This window comes from Microtus ochrogaster, unplaced genomic scaffold, assembly GCF_000317375.1.
Source record: "Microtus ochrogaster isolate Prairie Vole_2 unplaced genomic scaffold, MicOch1.0 UNK91, whole genome shotgun sequence".
In the NCBI taxonomy this organism is placed as follows: domain Eukaryota; kingdom Metazoa; phylum Chordata; class Mammalia; order Rodentia; family Cricetidae; genus Microtus; species Microtus ochrogaster.
In genome coordinates this window covers 335925-349550 of record NW_004949189.1, presented here as the reverse complement: position 1 = coordinate 349550, position 13626 = coordinate 335925, and the positions used below count along the sequence as shown (strand labels likewise).

At 45.3% G+C, this 13626-nt stretch overlaps 1 protein-coding gene across 1 annotated transcript in view; it reads left to right on the top strand.

The window, feature by feature from the left end:
* Window positions 1-13626, top strand: part of Rpgrip1 (RPGR interacting protein 1) — a 59581-nt gene that overhangs the window by 35320 nt on the left and 10635 nt on the right. The window contains exons 14-20 of the mRNA XM_026777934.1: window positions 192-644; window positions 902-1053; window positions 2430-2772; window positions 6836-7017; window positions 7252-7455; window positions 8133-8271; window positions 13219-13334. Of these exons, the coding sequence (XP_026633735.1) occupies window positions 192-644; window positions 902-1053; window positions 2430-2772; window positions 6836-7017; window positions 7252-7455; window positions 8133-8271; window positions 13219-13334 (1589 nt within the window). The remainder of the gene's footprint in view (window positions 1-191; window positions 645-901; window positions 1054-2429; window positions 2773-6835; window positions 7018-7251; window positions 7456-8132; window positions 8272-13218; window positions 13335-13626) is intronic.

The window sequence follows — 13626 nt, the reverse complement described above, 5'->3', positions numbered from 1 at the left end:
ACTCTCCCATGAGGCCTTGAGAATTCAAAACTTCTGCTTGTCATTGTGTTGCTTTTCTTTTTGAATCATGTGGTTTCTTGAAATAATCTCAGCTTGGCCTTCCACGGTTTATTTTCCTTCCATTTATCCTCCATCCCCAAGGATGAGCTCTCTACCTTTTAATGCATAGGCAGTGTTCTTTCCCCCTGTAGAGCAGCTCAGAGACATTGCTTATGGCACTCGGCAACCATCATTGTATCCGGAGTCATTGCCAGCCCACAGAGGTGAGGATGAAGTGGACATTGCTCTGCTGCTTCGAAACGAGAACCTTTTTGAACTGCACATCCACCAGGCCTTCCTGACACCCGGTGCCCTCATGCAGGCTGCAGATACCCAGCCTACCACGTTCTGCACTTATTCCTTCTACGATTTTGAAACCCATTGCACCCCATTCTCTGTTGGGCCACAGCCCCTCTATGATTTCACCTCCCAGTTTGTAGTGCAGATCGATTCCCTTTTCTTGCACTACCTTCAAGAGACTTCAGTCCGGCTTGATCTCCATCAGGCCATGGCTAGTGAGCATCATATCCTTGCAACTGGATGGATTTCATTTGACAAGGTGCTAGAGACTGTGGAGAAAGTCCATGGCTTGGCCACACTTACTGGTAAGTGCTTTTGGCTTCTTGTAGTTCTTAGGACTAGAGGCTTTGGGAGAGCAAAGAAATTGCCAAAGCCTGGAGCTGCTTTCTGGTATTTTCCCTCTCCCATCCTCTGCCCCCAGGCTGGCCCTGGACTCATGACAATCCTCCTGCTTCAGCCTCTCAAGTGCTGTGATGTCACGCCCTCACCAGCCTGGCTTTTGCTCTACCCTTGACTTTCACTACACTCTGTCTTCCATGCTTTTCACACTTTCACCATTCAGGAGCTGGTGGAGAAGACTTGGGGGTGTTAGAGTACTGGATGAGGCTGCGCTTGCCGCTAAAATCCAGCCTCCAGGCCTGCAATAAGCAAAAGAAAGCCCAGGCCTACCTGTCAGTCAATGCGCTTGGAGCTTGGAAAGCCCGGAAAGATGAGGTGAGAAAAAAGATGTACTTGTGCATCTTAGGTCATCAGCCAGGCAGCCCTAGAGAGGCCTTGCTTTCCTGTTCCCTGTGAGTGCTTGTGAATGTGGAAGCTGCTGTATCAAAGTCAGTCTTCTCATGGTGAAACATGAGCAGAAATGAATTCCTGCCCATGGTTAGATGATTTTCTTTGTGGTGAACAAGTCAGCTCTTCCCTATCATTCTCTTTATGGAGTTGTAATTTTTATTTTTATTTATTTATTTATTTTTAAATATTTATGTATTATGTATACAATATTCTGTCTGTGTGTCTGCCTGCAGGCCAGAAGAGGGCGCCAGATCTCATTACAGATGGTTGTGAGCCACCATATGGTTGCTGGGAATTGAACTCAGGACCTTTGGAAGAGCAGGCAATGCTCTTAACCTATGAGCCATCTCTCCAGCCCAGTTTTTTTTTGGTTTTTCGAGACAGGGTTTCTCTGTGTAGCTTTGAAGCCTGTCCTGGAACTAGCTCTGTAGACCAGGCTGGTCTCGAACTCACAGAGATCCGCCTGCCTCTGCCTCCTGAGTGCTGGGATTAAAGGCGTGCGCCACCACCGCCCGGCCCCAGTTGTAATTTTTATTACATTCGGTGACTGGCACCGAAATGAAGGTGATCTTGGAGGGCTATGCCTTCAGAGACTGGAGTTGGGCAGGTTTTCACAATTCCCCAGTAGCAAAACTCAGATTCAGTCTTAACACCCAGAGCTCCTACTCCACACTGACTTCAAGGTCAGTCCCACTTGCCAGCCTGTTTCTAGGTGTCTGGCCTGGCAGTATCCTCCTCCTTCCTGTCCTGTAAGTCAGTCTTCACTAGAGCTGGGAATTTGGGGACCATTAACTTTCAGATATTCTTTTCACTCTGATCCTAGCCTCGCCCTAGTGTGGCTTGCAGCACTGTTCCTCAGGGAATACCTGCTGAGTTCCTCCCACCTTGGTCATCATTTTTGTCCTCTCTAAGCTTTAGTTCCGATATTCCCGCGGCTGTAGCTTCATTAACTTTCTATGGAATAAAATCTAATATTCAGTTCAAATGAATGAACAACATAAATTATTTTTTGTGTTTGTACATGCCATGGTGTGCATGTAGCCGTCAGAGGACCACACGGGGGAGTTGTTTCTCTTCTCCTACTGTGTGGGAGCTGGGATCAAAGCTTGCTCCAATCTCTCTATCGTGCAGTAGGGTAAACCTTAGGATGATCTACACCTCAGCTACCAGAGCCAGCCAGGGCCAAGCAGACCATGGTCATCAGGCTTCCTCATCACCTGGCAGAATAGGTTTCTAGGTCACTGTTCTTGCCTATGGCGGTGGCTCAGGCTGCCCTGAGTCCAAGATCAACATCTTTCCAGTCCAGATCCGAGACTTGGACACTTCGGAACGAACTGCGGATTGAAATCACCAGATGCTGCGGTCTCCGGAGCCGGTGGCTGGGAACTCAGCCCAGCCCGTATGTCATGTATCGCTTCTTCACCTTTCCTGACCATGACACTGCCGTCATCCCAGCCAGTGACAGTCCACACTTTATAGACCAGGCTCTGTTCCCAGTACGTGTGACCTCTGACCTGGACCAGTATCTGAGACGGGAGGCCCTGTCTATATACGTTTTCGATGACGAAGACTCAGAACCCGGCTCCTATCTTGGCAGGGCTCACGTGCCCTTGCTGCCTCTTGCACAAAACAAACCCATCAGAGGTGGGCGTCGCCCCTCTCAGCGCTCTCTCCCGTGTCCCCCCATCCTCACTCAACTTTCTTTGCTTGCTGGCTTATAATAGTCGTGGTCGCTCTTCCATTTAAAAAAATAATTATCTTGATTGTGTGTGTGTGTGTGTGTGTGTGTGTGTGTGTGTGTACATGATGTGAGTCTATGCGTGAGCCATTGTACTTGGAGGGCCAGGGGACAACTTTGCAGGGTCAGTTCTTTCTTTCCTTCCTTCCATCTTTACGTGAGTTCTGGAGACTGAACTCAGGTTCTTAGACTTGTATGGCAAGCGCCTTTTCCTGCCGAGTCGTGTTGGCCCAGAACAGTCTCTCTTAAGATCCGAGATGATTCTGGGCATTATCATGAGCAACAGAATGAAAGATTTACAACTGCCTTGCTCTTTAGCTCCCTCCAGCTGCTCAGTCAGCCTACAGCCTCTGAAAACCTTATTTAAAGTGTCTCGTGCCGTTAACCCCAGCACTTGGCTACATAGTGTGTTCCAGGCCATCCAGGGCTCTCTTGTGTAGACAGAGACTGCTCATTAGTTCCCCGCTGCCCAGACCCAAATAACCACACAGAAACTATATTACAACACTGCTTGCTTGGCCAATTAGCTCAGGCTTCTTTTTAAATAACTCTCACATCTTAAATTAATCCACTTCTATTAATCTCTGTATCACCACGAGGCTGTGGCCTATCGGGAAGGTTCTGGTGACTGTCTCCTTCAGTAGCTACATGGTATCTCCCTGACTTCTCTTACTTTCTCTCTGTATCTCTGTTCAAATTTCCTGCCTGACTTTATTCTGCCTTGCCATAGGCCAAAGCACCTTCTTTATTAACCAATGGTAGTAAAACATATTCACAGCATACAGAAGGAAGGAAATCCTACATCATCTCCCCTTTTCTGTCTAAATAAAAAGGAAGGTTTTAGCTTTAACATGTAAAATTGCATATAACAAAACAGATATCAGGAAAGAATTATAGTTGTAGTATTTCTTTGTGAGTCTAAAGTTTTATATCTAATTTATCGTTTATCATAACTAAGGAAAATTATAACTGTCTTCAATTCTTCAAAGACCCCAGAAAGATATAATATTACCTAAGTAAACAGGAAATGCATTGTAAGCAACTTCCAAAATTCTAGAATTGACAGAGACATCTTGCTGCCTGGACAGTCACCAAAGGTTCTTCTGTAACGTTGGGGCATCCATCTTCAGCCTACAGACCTGTAGTATCTGACAGACTTTTCCAGGAAGCAGAACATTTGAAAGGTTGTTTCACCTTTAGGCAAGTCCAGCAGTCATTTCTGTGGGTCCTGCATGTCTGCTTCAGACAGCATACCATCAAGCAGTCCAGGCAAGAGCAGCTTCTTGCCCAAATGGCTAATCTTGCCACAATGGCAATAAACTCCATAAGGAGTTTTTTCAATGCCCATCATCTCAAAAGTAAATTGGTGCTGCCAGGAGCAGATATAGCTCATTGTCAAGAAAAGTCTAAGTCCTTAAAACATTTTAAATGCCATATTCTGTAGGTTTTTGAAGTGCTGAATATTATGTATCTGAAATATCTCTCTGTATATCTAGAAATCCTAACTAACACGACTGACTACAGGTTTGACTATTATAAATGACTACCTATTAATCTGCAATTTTTAATTATACAGTATATTTTAAAATGAGCTGTATAAACATAATACTTTAAACAAGAGTAAAAAAAAATATATATATGACAAAATTGACCTTAAACTTGTATCAATAATCCCAAATCCATACCAATACAAAATATCATTTCTATATCATATCCCCCTTTAAATGAAAACAAACATTTATAAACAATCATTTTGGGAATTTGGGTATAGTTTTCTCCAAACTGTTTCCTGCTGTTTGTTGAGTGAAGTTATTTTTAGGGTTCATGGAGACCTTTTTTTTGGGGGGGGGAGGGGTCTTGTTCCATCAAACCACATTAGCCTGGAAGAAATCCATAGGTTCTCATCTTCTGTGGAAACAAAAGCAGAGCCTCTTTTCCAAAGCAACATATTCTTAGACTCAAATTTTAAAGTCAAAATTATGTTGGTTTAACTTAGCAGCCCCAGAATCAAATGTCTCTCTGCAGTCAAAAAATTCAAAGAAAACACAATAATATACATCATCCAGAAAAACACAATAATATACATCATCCAGACTCTGTGTGTATTCCATCTTTTTTGGTTTATTTGTTTTTTGTTTTTTTTGAGACGTGGTTTCTCTGTAGCCTTGGAGCCTGTCCTGGAACTAGCTCTTGTAGACCAGGCTGGCCTTGAACTCACAGAGATCCCCCTGCCTCTGTCTCCCAAGTGCCTGTCCTGGAACTAGCTCTTGTAGACCAGGCTGGCCTTGAACTCACAGAGATCCACCTGCCTCTGTCTCCCAAGTGCTAGGATTAAAGGCATGCACAACCACCGCCTGGCTACTGTCTCTTTATATTTTAAAACTTCTTTCTATAACTGCTTATACCAATTCCAATTTTCTTTTTTTCTTAAGCCAAGTACATTTTTAGACACACTATGACCCTTCAGAGGTGTATTTTTGTCTGAATCTGTCTTTCTTGCACATCTGTAATCCTTTTTCAATCACCGTTGCGGCTGCTTTGCCTATTGATTCCACCCTGCTTGGCTTTCCAACATGGCGGAGGTCCATTTCCTGCCAGCTCTGGAAGCCATGTTTACCACCCCAGCTCTAGGAGACCACCAAGTAACTTGCAGCACACTGCCCATTCAAGTGTTCAACCTCCCAAAAGACCCAAAGCTGTTAGTGCTGCCAGCATAAACCAGGAAGCTGTCTCTCAAAGAAGCCACACCCCTTTTGCTGCCAATGCTGAGTCAGAAAGCCTCTCTTAAAGGAGCCATGCCTCTGCTTGCTGCCAGCAAACAGAGCCCACCAGAGACAATGCTGTTACCAAGAAGCTGTGCTTGACCCCCATTTTTGTGGGTCTAGATGCCCTCTTTTTTTTTTCTTTTCTTAAGCTTTCTTTAAGGTCTTATATGAATTCATGTCCCAGAAAGGCTAGGCAGTTCTTTGCCCAAGGACCAGTTTTGCCAAGAAGAAAACAAGCTCCAAGTGGAGTGTCTTCAGTGCTCAACAATATAGCAAGACCTTGTCTCACAAAAACCAAACCAAACACAACAACAAGCTCTCCCGTGCTGCCCAGCACTCACACAGCTTTCAGAGCATCAGAGATGGCCGTGGCAGACAACAGGCAGCTTTAGGGGTCTGGAGCTGAGCTCTTTTTTGCCTTCCTTCCTTGCTTACTCGGGGTTGTGGGTCTGGTTTCTGTCTGGAGAGGGTTGAAGCAGTGATTTCCAGATTTTCACTAACTAGTCTGTATAGTCTGAGTGCCCTTGGGAGTACGCGAGGCCTCTCTCTGGCTGGCATCATAGTTCTTTTTTTTTTTTTTTTGGTTTTTCGAGACAGGGTTTCTCTGTAGCTTTGGAGCCTGTCCTGGAACTCCCTTGGTAGACCAGGCTGGCCTCGAACTCACAGAGATCCACCTATCTCTGCCTCCCAAGTGCTGGGATTACAGGCGTGCGCCACCACCGCCCGGCAAGGCATCATAGTTCTTTAAAAGACACTTCTGCCTAAGAGGAGAGGCGAGCCACCTACCAAGCAGGGCTTCGGAACAGGCAGAAACCTGCCACTCAGGAAAAAGCCACTTTGCTTGTATTCTTGGTACCACTTGCACAGGTGGTAGTTTTCTGGGGGTGGCCACAGTACTTACTAGTGACAGTGAAGGTGATTCTGTCACGGTCACCAGCTGAACGACAGGTGACAGGCAAGCTGCATTCCTGCCCAAGCACCTTTTGATCATTTCTTCTGAAACTGGGAAATGCCTGTCTTCCCTATGACACTCTCACTACATGTCATATTATGTTAACTTCGTTTATGTTACAAGTTTGAATGTATGTTCATACATTACTAACAATCGCAATGAATTTTTAAATGGAAAGAAGTAGGTATGATGTTCATAAACACTGGCCTTTCTCATAAGGCCAGGTGTGACCAGTTTCTCTGTGTCTTTAAGGTGAGTTCAATCTCATGGATCCTTCAGAGAAGTCCAGCGGATCCATCCAAGTGCAGCTAGACTGGATGTCTCAGTACCTGCCCCCAGAGGTCCAGAAACCAGAAACTGAGATGGAGGATAAGGACAACAAAGATGACTTGAAGGCCTCCATCACAGAAGACCTGGCCCCTTCTCTTCCTCAGGTAACTAACTCTCTAGAACTCCCTGGACAGTGGATCTCTCTAAGCATGCAATATAGCCAATTGGAGAGAAGAGGCTTAGGGCTGGAGTAAAGGAAATTCCTTTCACGAGCTCTGTGTGTACTCGGATGTAATCTAGAAGCTCCTGATGGACAGGACCTGAGGAGCAAGAGCAGAGAGAAAGACAGACTTGGAGCTGCCATCATTTAAGGCTCTGTCTCTGATTTGTCTGTTCAGAACCAGACGACATCTATAGAGACTCCTATCGAGGCTGGCCAATATCAAGCAAAGAGAAAATCTCCTCCCACAGCAGAAAGGAAGGATAAAGAACACCAGATTGCATGCTACTCAAGAAGAAAGCACAGCAAAAGAACAGGAGCCCACGGCAAGAACCGAATGGAACATCTGAGCCGTAACATCCTGGATGGGAATACACTGCAGGTAAGACCTCAGAGAGGCCAGAGAGCAGAACCCGTGCAGCCATCAGAGGGGAGGAGGGCTGAAGGCAGATCATCGCGATTTAACCCAGCACGATAATGCCATGCACACTGTAACCGAGGCTTAGAACCCTAATCCAATGTACGCAAGGCATTTCTTTAAAATGGACGGATTTTTTTTTTGGGGGGGCGGGTTTCGAGGCAGGGTTTCTTGGCCCGGACGGAATTTTTTTTTTTGGTTTTTTTGAGACAGGGTTTCTCTGAGCTTTGGTGCCTGTCCTGGAACTAGCTCTTGTAGACCAGGCTGGCCTCGAACTCCCAGAGATCCACCTGTCTCTGCCTCCCGAGTGCTGGGATTAAAGGCGTGCGCCACCATCGCCCGGCCCGGACGGAATTTTTAAAGTCGAAAAAGGCTAGTATTAAGAAAGAAGTGTAGCCGGGCGATGGTGGCGCACGCCTTTAATCCCAGCACTTGAGAGGCAGAGGCAGGCGGACCTTTATGAGTCCGAGGCCAGCCTGGTCTACAATGTTCCAGGACAGCCAGGTGTGTTACACAGAGAAACCCTGTCTCAAAAAACCCAAACACCAAACCAAACCAAAGCGACAGCAACAAAACAACAAAAACGAAGGAAATGTCAAGTCTTACGCCACTCATGTAGTATTGCTGTCCTTGCTCTCAAGCAGATACACTTCACCGAACAGAAGTTCTCAGGGCTCAAGAAGTCTGAGGATGACGGCTTTAAAATTCAGGACAAGGAAGAGAAAATGCCACCGTCTCATTCAGCTCCAAGACAGGAGACCCCCTCACCTCCTGTAAATGGTACTGTCTTTCACTGAATTATTTTCTTTTTATAGTATTTATTTTTATTACTTTCTATTATGTGTCATATGTGCCTGCTGGTGGCTACTGAGTCCAGGTGCCTGTGGAGGCCAGAAATGTGGTGTCTGGGTGCTGGGACCTGAGCTCAGGTCCTCCAGAAGACTGAGTGTTCTTAACCACAGGGCCAACCCTCCAGCTCCTGAATTATTTTCTAAAGCCAATTATCTTAGTTACTTTCCTGTTGCTGTGATAAGACACCGTGACCTGGGCAACTTTTAATTTTTTTTTTTTTTTTTTTTGTTTGTTTGTTTGAGACAGGGTTTCTCTGTGTAGCTCTGGCTGTCCTGGAACTCACTTTGTAGACCAGGCTGGCCTTGAACTCACAGAACTCTTCCTGACTCTGTCTCTGGAGTACAGGGAGGCTCCATGCCTGACTGACCTAGGCAACTTTATAAAACAGTTTCTTTGGGGCTTACAGTTTCAGTGGGTAAGTCCATGAACATTATAGCAGGGAACATCTTATCAGGCAGGCAGGCATGGTACTGAGAAAGCTGAGAGCTCATAGCTTGAGATACAGTCATGAGGAAGAGAGAAACACTGGGAATGGCCTGAGTCTTTTGAAACTTCAAAGTTGTCCCCAGTGACACACCAACTCCACACCTGTGTCACCCGCACCACCTCTGGGGAGTAAAGAATGCAGGTCACTCTTGGAGCAAGAATGCCAATTTTATTGTGGTCCAGGGCAGCTTGTATAGTGCTCTCCTGGACTGGTGGCCACACCCTAGCCCTCAGGATTTTCTACTGCAAGCTCACCAGAAACCACTCCCTTGTTATCAGGAACTCTTGAGGGTTTCATGCTCAGAGTAGCTACAAGCATAGAAAAAACAAGTTATTTACTTCCAGCCAGCAAAAGGTCATAGAAAATTCAGGGTCTGAGGGACTGTAGCTCCCAACACACACCTCCTGATTTTTCCCAAAGAGCATCACCGGTAACTGGGGACCAAGCATCAAACCTATGAGCCTTTTGGGACCATTCTTATTCAAACCACCACATAGTGATAAACAGTTAATGGAAAATTAAGTTCCTAAGTCTTCTTACATTAGAAGTGTGAGAAATTAGTCCAACACAGGCTTGCATTCTCAAAGGAAGCTCCTTTTCTCTACGCGTAAGCAAGCTAGCGTAGTTTCCTAGTGTTTGTAATGTGTTAAGTTTCCCTAGCGCTTGGTAACTAAGGTCTACGAAGAAATAAGAGGGGTTTAGAGGTTCATTTGTGGGCGTGAGATTCCTCTAACATAGAGTGCAGCTGGGCTGGAGAGACGTCTCATGGTTGAGAACCCTGGCTGCTCCTCCGGAGGACCTTGGTTTGATTCTCAACGCTCACAGCCATCGGGAATCGGGAATCTCAGTTCCAGAGACTTGAACACTGCTTTCTGGCCTCTGCGCACACCAGGCATTTACGTGGTATGCAGACATATAGATAGGGTTGGGAATTAAACCTGGGTCCTCCGCAAGAGCAACATATGGTCTTAAGTGCTGAGCCCTCTCTCTGGCTCCTTAATATTTTAAAAAACAGATTATACACCGTGACCAAGTAAGAATAGTTCCATAAGCACCAGATTAGTTTCAAAATAGGAAATTATTCAGGTTTGATGGCCTAAGCCTTTAATCCCAGCACTCCGGAGGCAGAGGTTGGTGGACCATTATGAATACGAGACCAACTTGAGCTATATAGAGTATACCAGGCCAGCCAGGAATACACAGCGAGACCCTGTCTCAGAAAAATTCCACATAGGCAATTAACTTAATATGCCATAGCATTAAAGTCTAATTTGAGCTTTGAGACCATTTCATTATTTTGAGGAAAAGCAATTTTACAAAATACACCTTCCGTTCTTGATAAAAATTCTCAGAAACCTTGGAATAGAAGGAAATTGCTTTGAATGACTAAAGTATAATAAATAAAACCCATAGGGAGCACCCTCCTCTGAGGTAACCCTGAAGATGAAAACAGGGTGTCCATTTCTATGGCTCTGTCTGTTCTGGCTGTCCTGGAACATACTACATACATCTACAGACAAGGCTGGTGTTCAACTAAGAGATCTGTTTGTCTCTGCCCCCGTATACAGATATTAAACCCATGTACAACCATGCCTGGCATAATGCAGATTCTAGGGGCTGGAGAGATGGCTCAGAGGTTAAGAGCACTGCCTGTTCTTCCAAAGGTCCTGAGTTCAATTCCCAGCAACCACATGGTGGCTCACAACCATCTGTAATGAGATCTGGTGTTCTCTTCTGGCCGGCAGGCATACACGCAGACAGAATATTGTATCCATAATAAATAAATAAATATAAAAAACAATGCAGATTCTAACCAGTGAAACAAGGGGAGGAAAAACCGTAAAAATTACACAGTCTGGAAAGCAAATAGGCTTCTCTTTATTTGCAGTTGAAAAATCATGTTTGTAAGAAATCATTAAAAAAATCTACAAAAGGGGTTGCTGGAGAGATAGCCTAGTTCAGCAAATGACTGATTGACCAAACATCAACCATATTTTCACACATTAACAATGAACTATCCAAAGAGGACATCCAGGAGACAGTTTTTTTTTCACAGTATCATAAGAAAGAATTAAATATTTGGTGATAGACTTGACAGGTGCAGCGAAAACTACAGATTCTCAGGAAGGCCATTGGGTGACCTAGGTAAAGTCATTAACCTGAGGCCCTTAGTTTGACCCTAAGAATCCAGATAAAGTCCAGAGCTTCATCTCTGTAATTCTAGTACTCCTAAACAGCAAGATGGGAGACAAAGACAGAATTACTTGGAGTCTCTTGTGTTAGACCCTGCCTCAAAAACAAGATGGAAGTAGAGAACTCACTCCCAAAAAATAAATAAATCTTTTCTAAAAAGTAATTGGGGTAATTAAAAGGGGATTTCCAGTTCAGGGAATGGTACCATCCACACTTGACATAAGATTTCCCCTAGCCTGGGCATGATGGTGCACACCGTTAATACCCATACTAAGGAGGCAAAGACCAATGGCTTTCTGTAAGTTCTAGTTCATTTTGGTCTACATGATCAGGTCAGCCAGGGTTACAGAGGGAGTGACCCTTGCTCAAAAAACCAAAAAAAAAAAAAAAAAAAAAAAAAAAAAAAAAAAACACTAGGGGAGTTACGTCAGTCAGGATAATCCCCCATAGACAAGACCAAATGTCCATCTCTCAGGTGATTCAAGGTCCTGTCTGTTGACATTTAACATTAAATATCATGTGTAATTTTTGTAAAAGAGCAAGCCCCATGTGGCCCACACTGGCCTTGAACTTACTATGTAGCTAAGGATAACCCCAAACTCCTGATTTTCCTGCTTTCCCATCCCAGGGGCTGGGATTACAGTCATGAGCCACTGTGCCTGTGTCTCTGTCACAAAGGTCTACCTCAGCAGAAGGGCAGTCACTTGTGGGAGGTGCCGAAGGTGATGTCCCTGGGATGTACCGCACTGCACATGGACACACACATCACAGTGCTTGCTTTTCCTTAGTGAAGCTTCCAGAGAGGCTACTAGCCTGCCTGCATACTTCCTTATTTTTCTACAAATTTTTAAAATTTTATTTTATGTTTTGTTTGTATGTTTGTCTATGTACCACATGATACATGGTACCCACAGTAATCAGAAGAGGGTGTTATATTCCCCCAGAGTTGGAGTTACAGATAATTGTCAGCTGCCCTGCCAGTGCTGGGAACTGAACTCAGGTTTTCTGGAAGAGGAGCCAGTGCCTGTAAGGGCTGGCTTACAGTTTCAGAGGTTAGCTCATCTAGTATCATCATGGTGGGTGGTGTGCAGGCAGACATGGTACTGTGAAAGGGACTGAGAGTTCGCATCTTGAGCTCCAGGCAACAAGAAGTGAACAGTGTTCTACACTGACTGTGGCTTGAGCAAGAGAGACCACAAGGCCTGACCCCACAGTGACACACGTCCTTCAACAAAGAAGACTACATCTACTCCAACAGAGCTACACTTCCACTCTCTGGTTGATACACTTCCCCCCCCCCAAAGTTGATAGCCATATCATAATGCAAAAATGCATTCAGTCCAACTTCAAAAGTCCCCATAGTTTATCACAGTCTCAAACTTATTTAAAAGTCTCAAGTTCAAAGTCTCTTCTGAGAATCATGCAATCTCTTAACTGCAAATCAAAAAGCAGATCACATACTTCCAACGAATATGACACAGGACATACCATCACCATTTCAAAACGCAGGGAAGGGAGCATAGTGAGGAAATACTGGACCAAAGCAAGACCAAAAACCAGCTGGGCAAACTCCCACCTCTGCATCTCCATCCATGTCTGATATCGAAGCAATCTTCAGAGCTCCAAATCCTTTCAACTTTGCTGACTAAAACACAGTTCTCTCTCTTGGGCTGTTTGCAGTCCCTGTTAGCAGCTCCCCTCAGCAGGCACCCCATTGCTCTGGCATCTCCGACATCTTGGGGTCTCAAAGACAGTCCAGACTTCAGCTTCACAACTTCACACAATAGCCCCTCTGAGCCTCGATGCCAGGTAACTCTTGCCACATCCCTGGCCTCGGTGGCTTTCCTTAGTCACAGAGGGAGATTCCATAACCCCTTCTATTCTGGGTCTAAAACCAGAACCATGCGGTCTAATCTGCTTGCTGGTGCTGGAACCTGGTTCCCTCTCCACCCCACCCTTTCCCTTTTCCTCCCTCCTCCCTCTCCCACTCTCCTCCATTCTCCTCTTCTCTCCTCTTCTCTGTTCATCCTTTTCTCTCTCCTCCCCCTGCAATGCACCCTGTGACAACAGACTTCTGAATCTTTGAAGTGCAGAGTTTGATGCTGAAGTTAACGTGATGAAACAGGGGAGCTGGTGTGGGCACTGACTCTTTGCGTGGAGTGGAGGAAGTGTTTTGAATGTGTTCTGCAATTCAGCCTCTTCTCTAGCAGATCAAGAATCCTTGGGACAAGCTTCTGAAGCGAGTGAAGCCCAGACTCTCGACAGTGATGACATCATAGTGACCCCCCAGTCTCAGTCGTGTCCCAAAGCCGTAAGTACCTGGGGTGACCATTACCTGTTAGAGGACAGTCACGAGTAACGGAGCGCTGAGCGGCTGCATGCGGTGATGTCTACTGCAGTGTTGCAGGCTTCTCTGATTTTGGTGCAAATGCCAGCCGAGTGCAATGCTTCTCTTTCCTGGAACTTGTTCACACCCAGCTCAGGCTGAGGTTATTTTTCAGACTTCATGGAGGAGACGGAGACTGTAAGAAAGGAAGGGATTCTTCGTGGAGGGTTCAGAAAAATGTTTCAGTTTGTGCAGTTTTTGACTCCTCCTCCTCCTC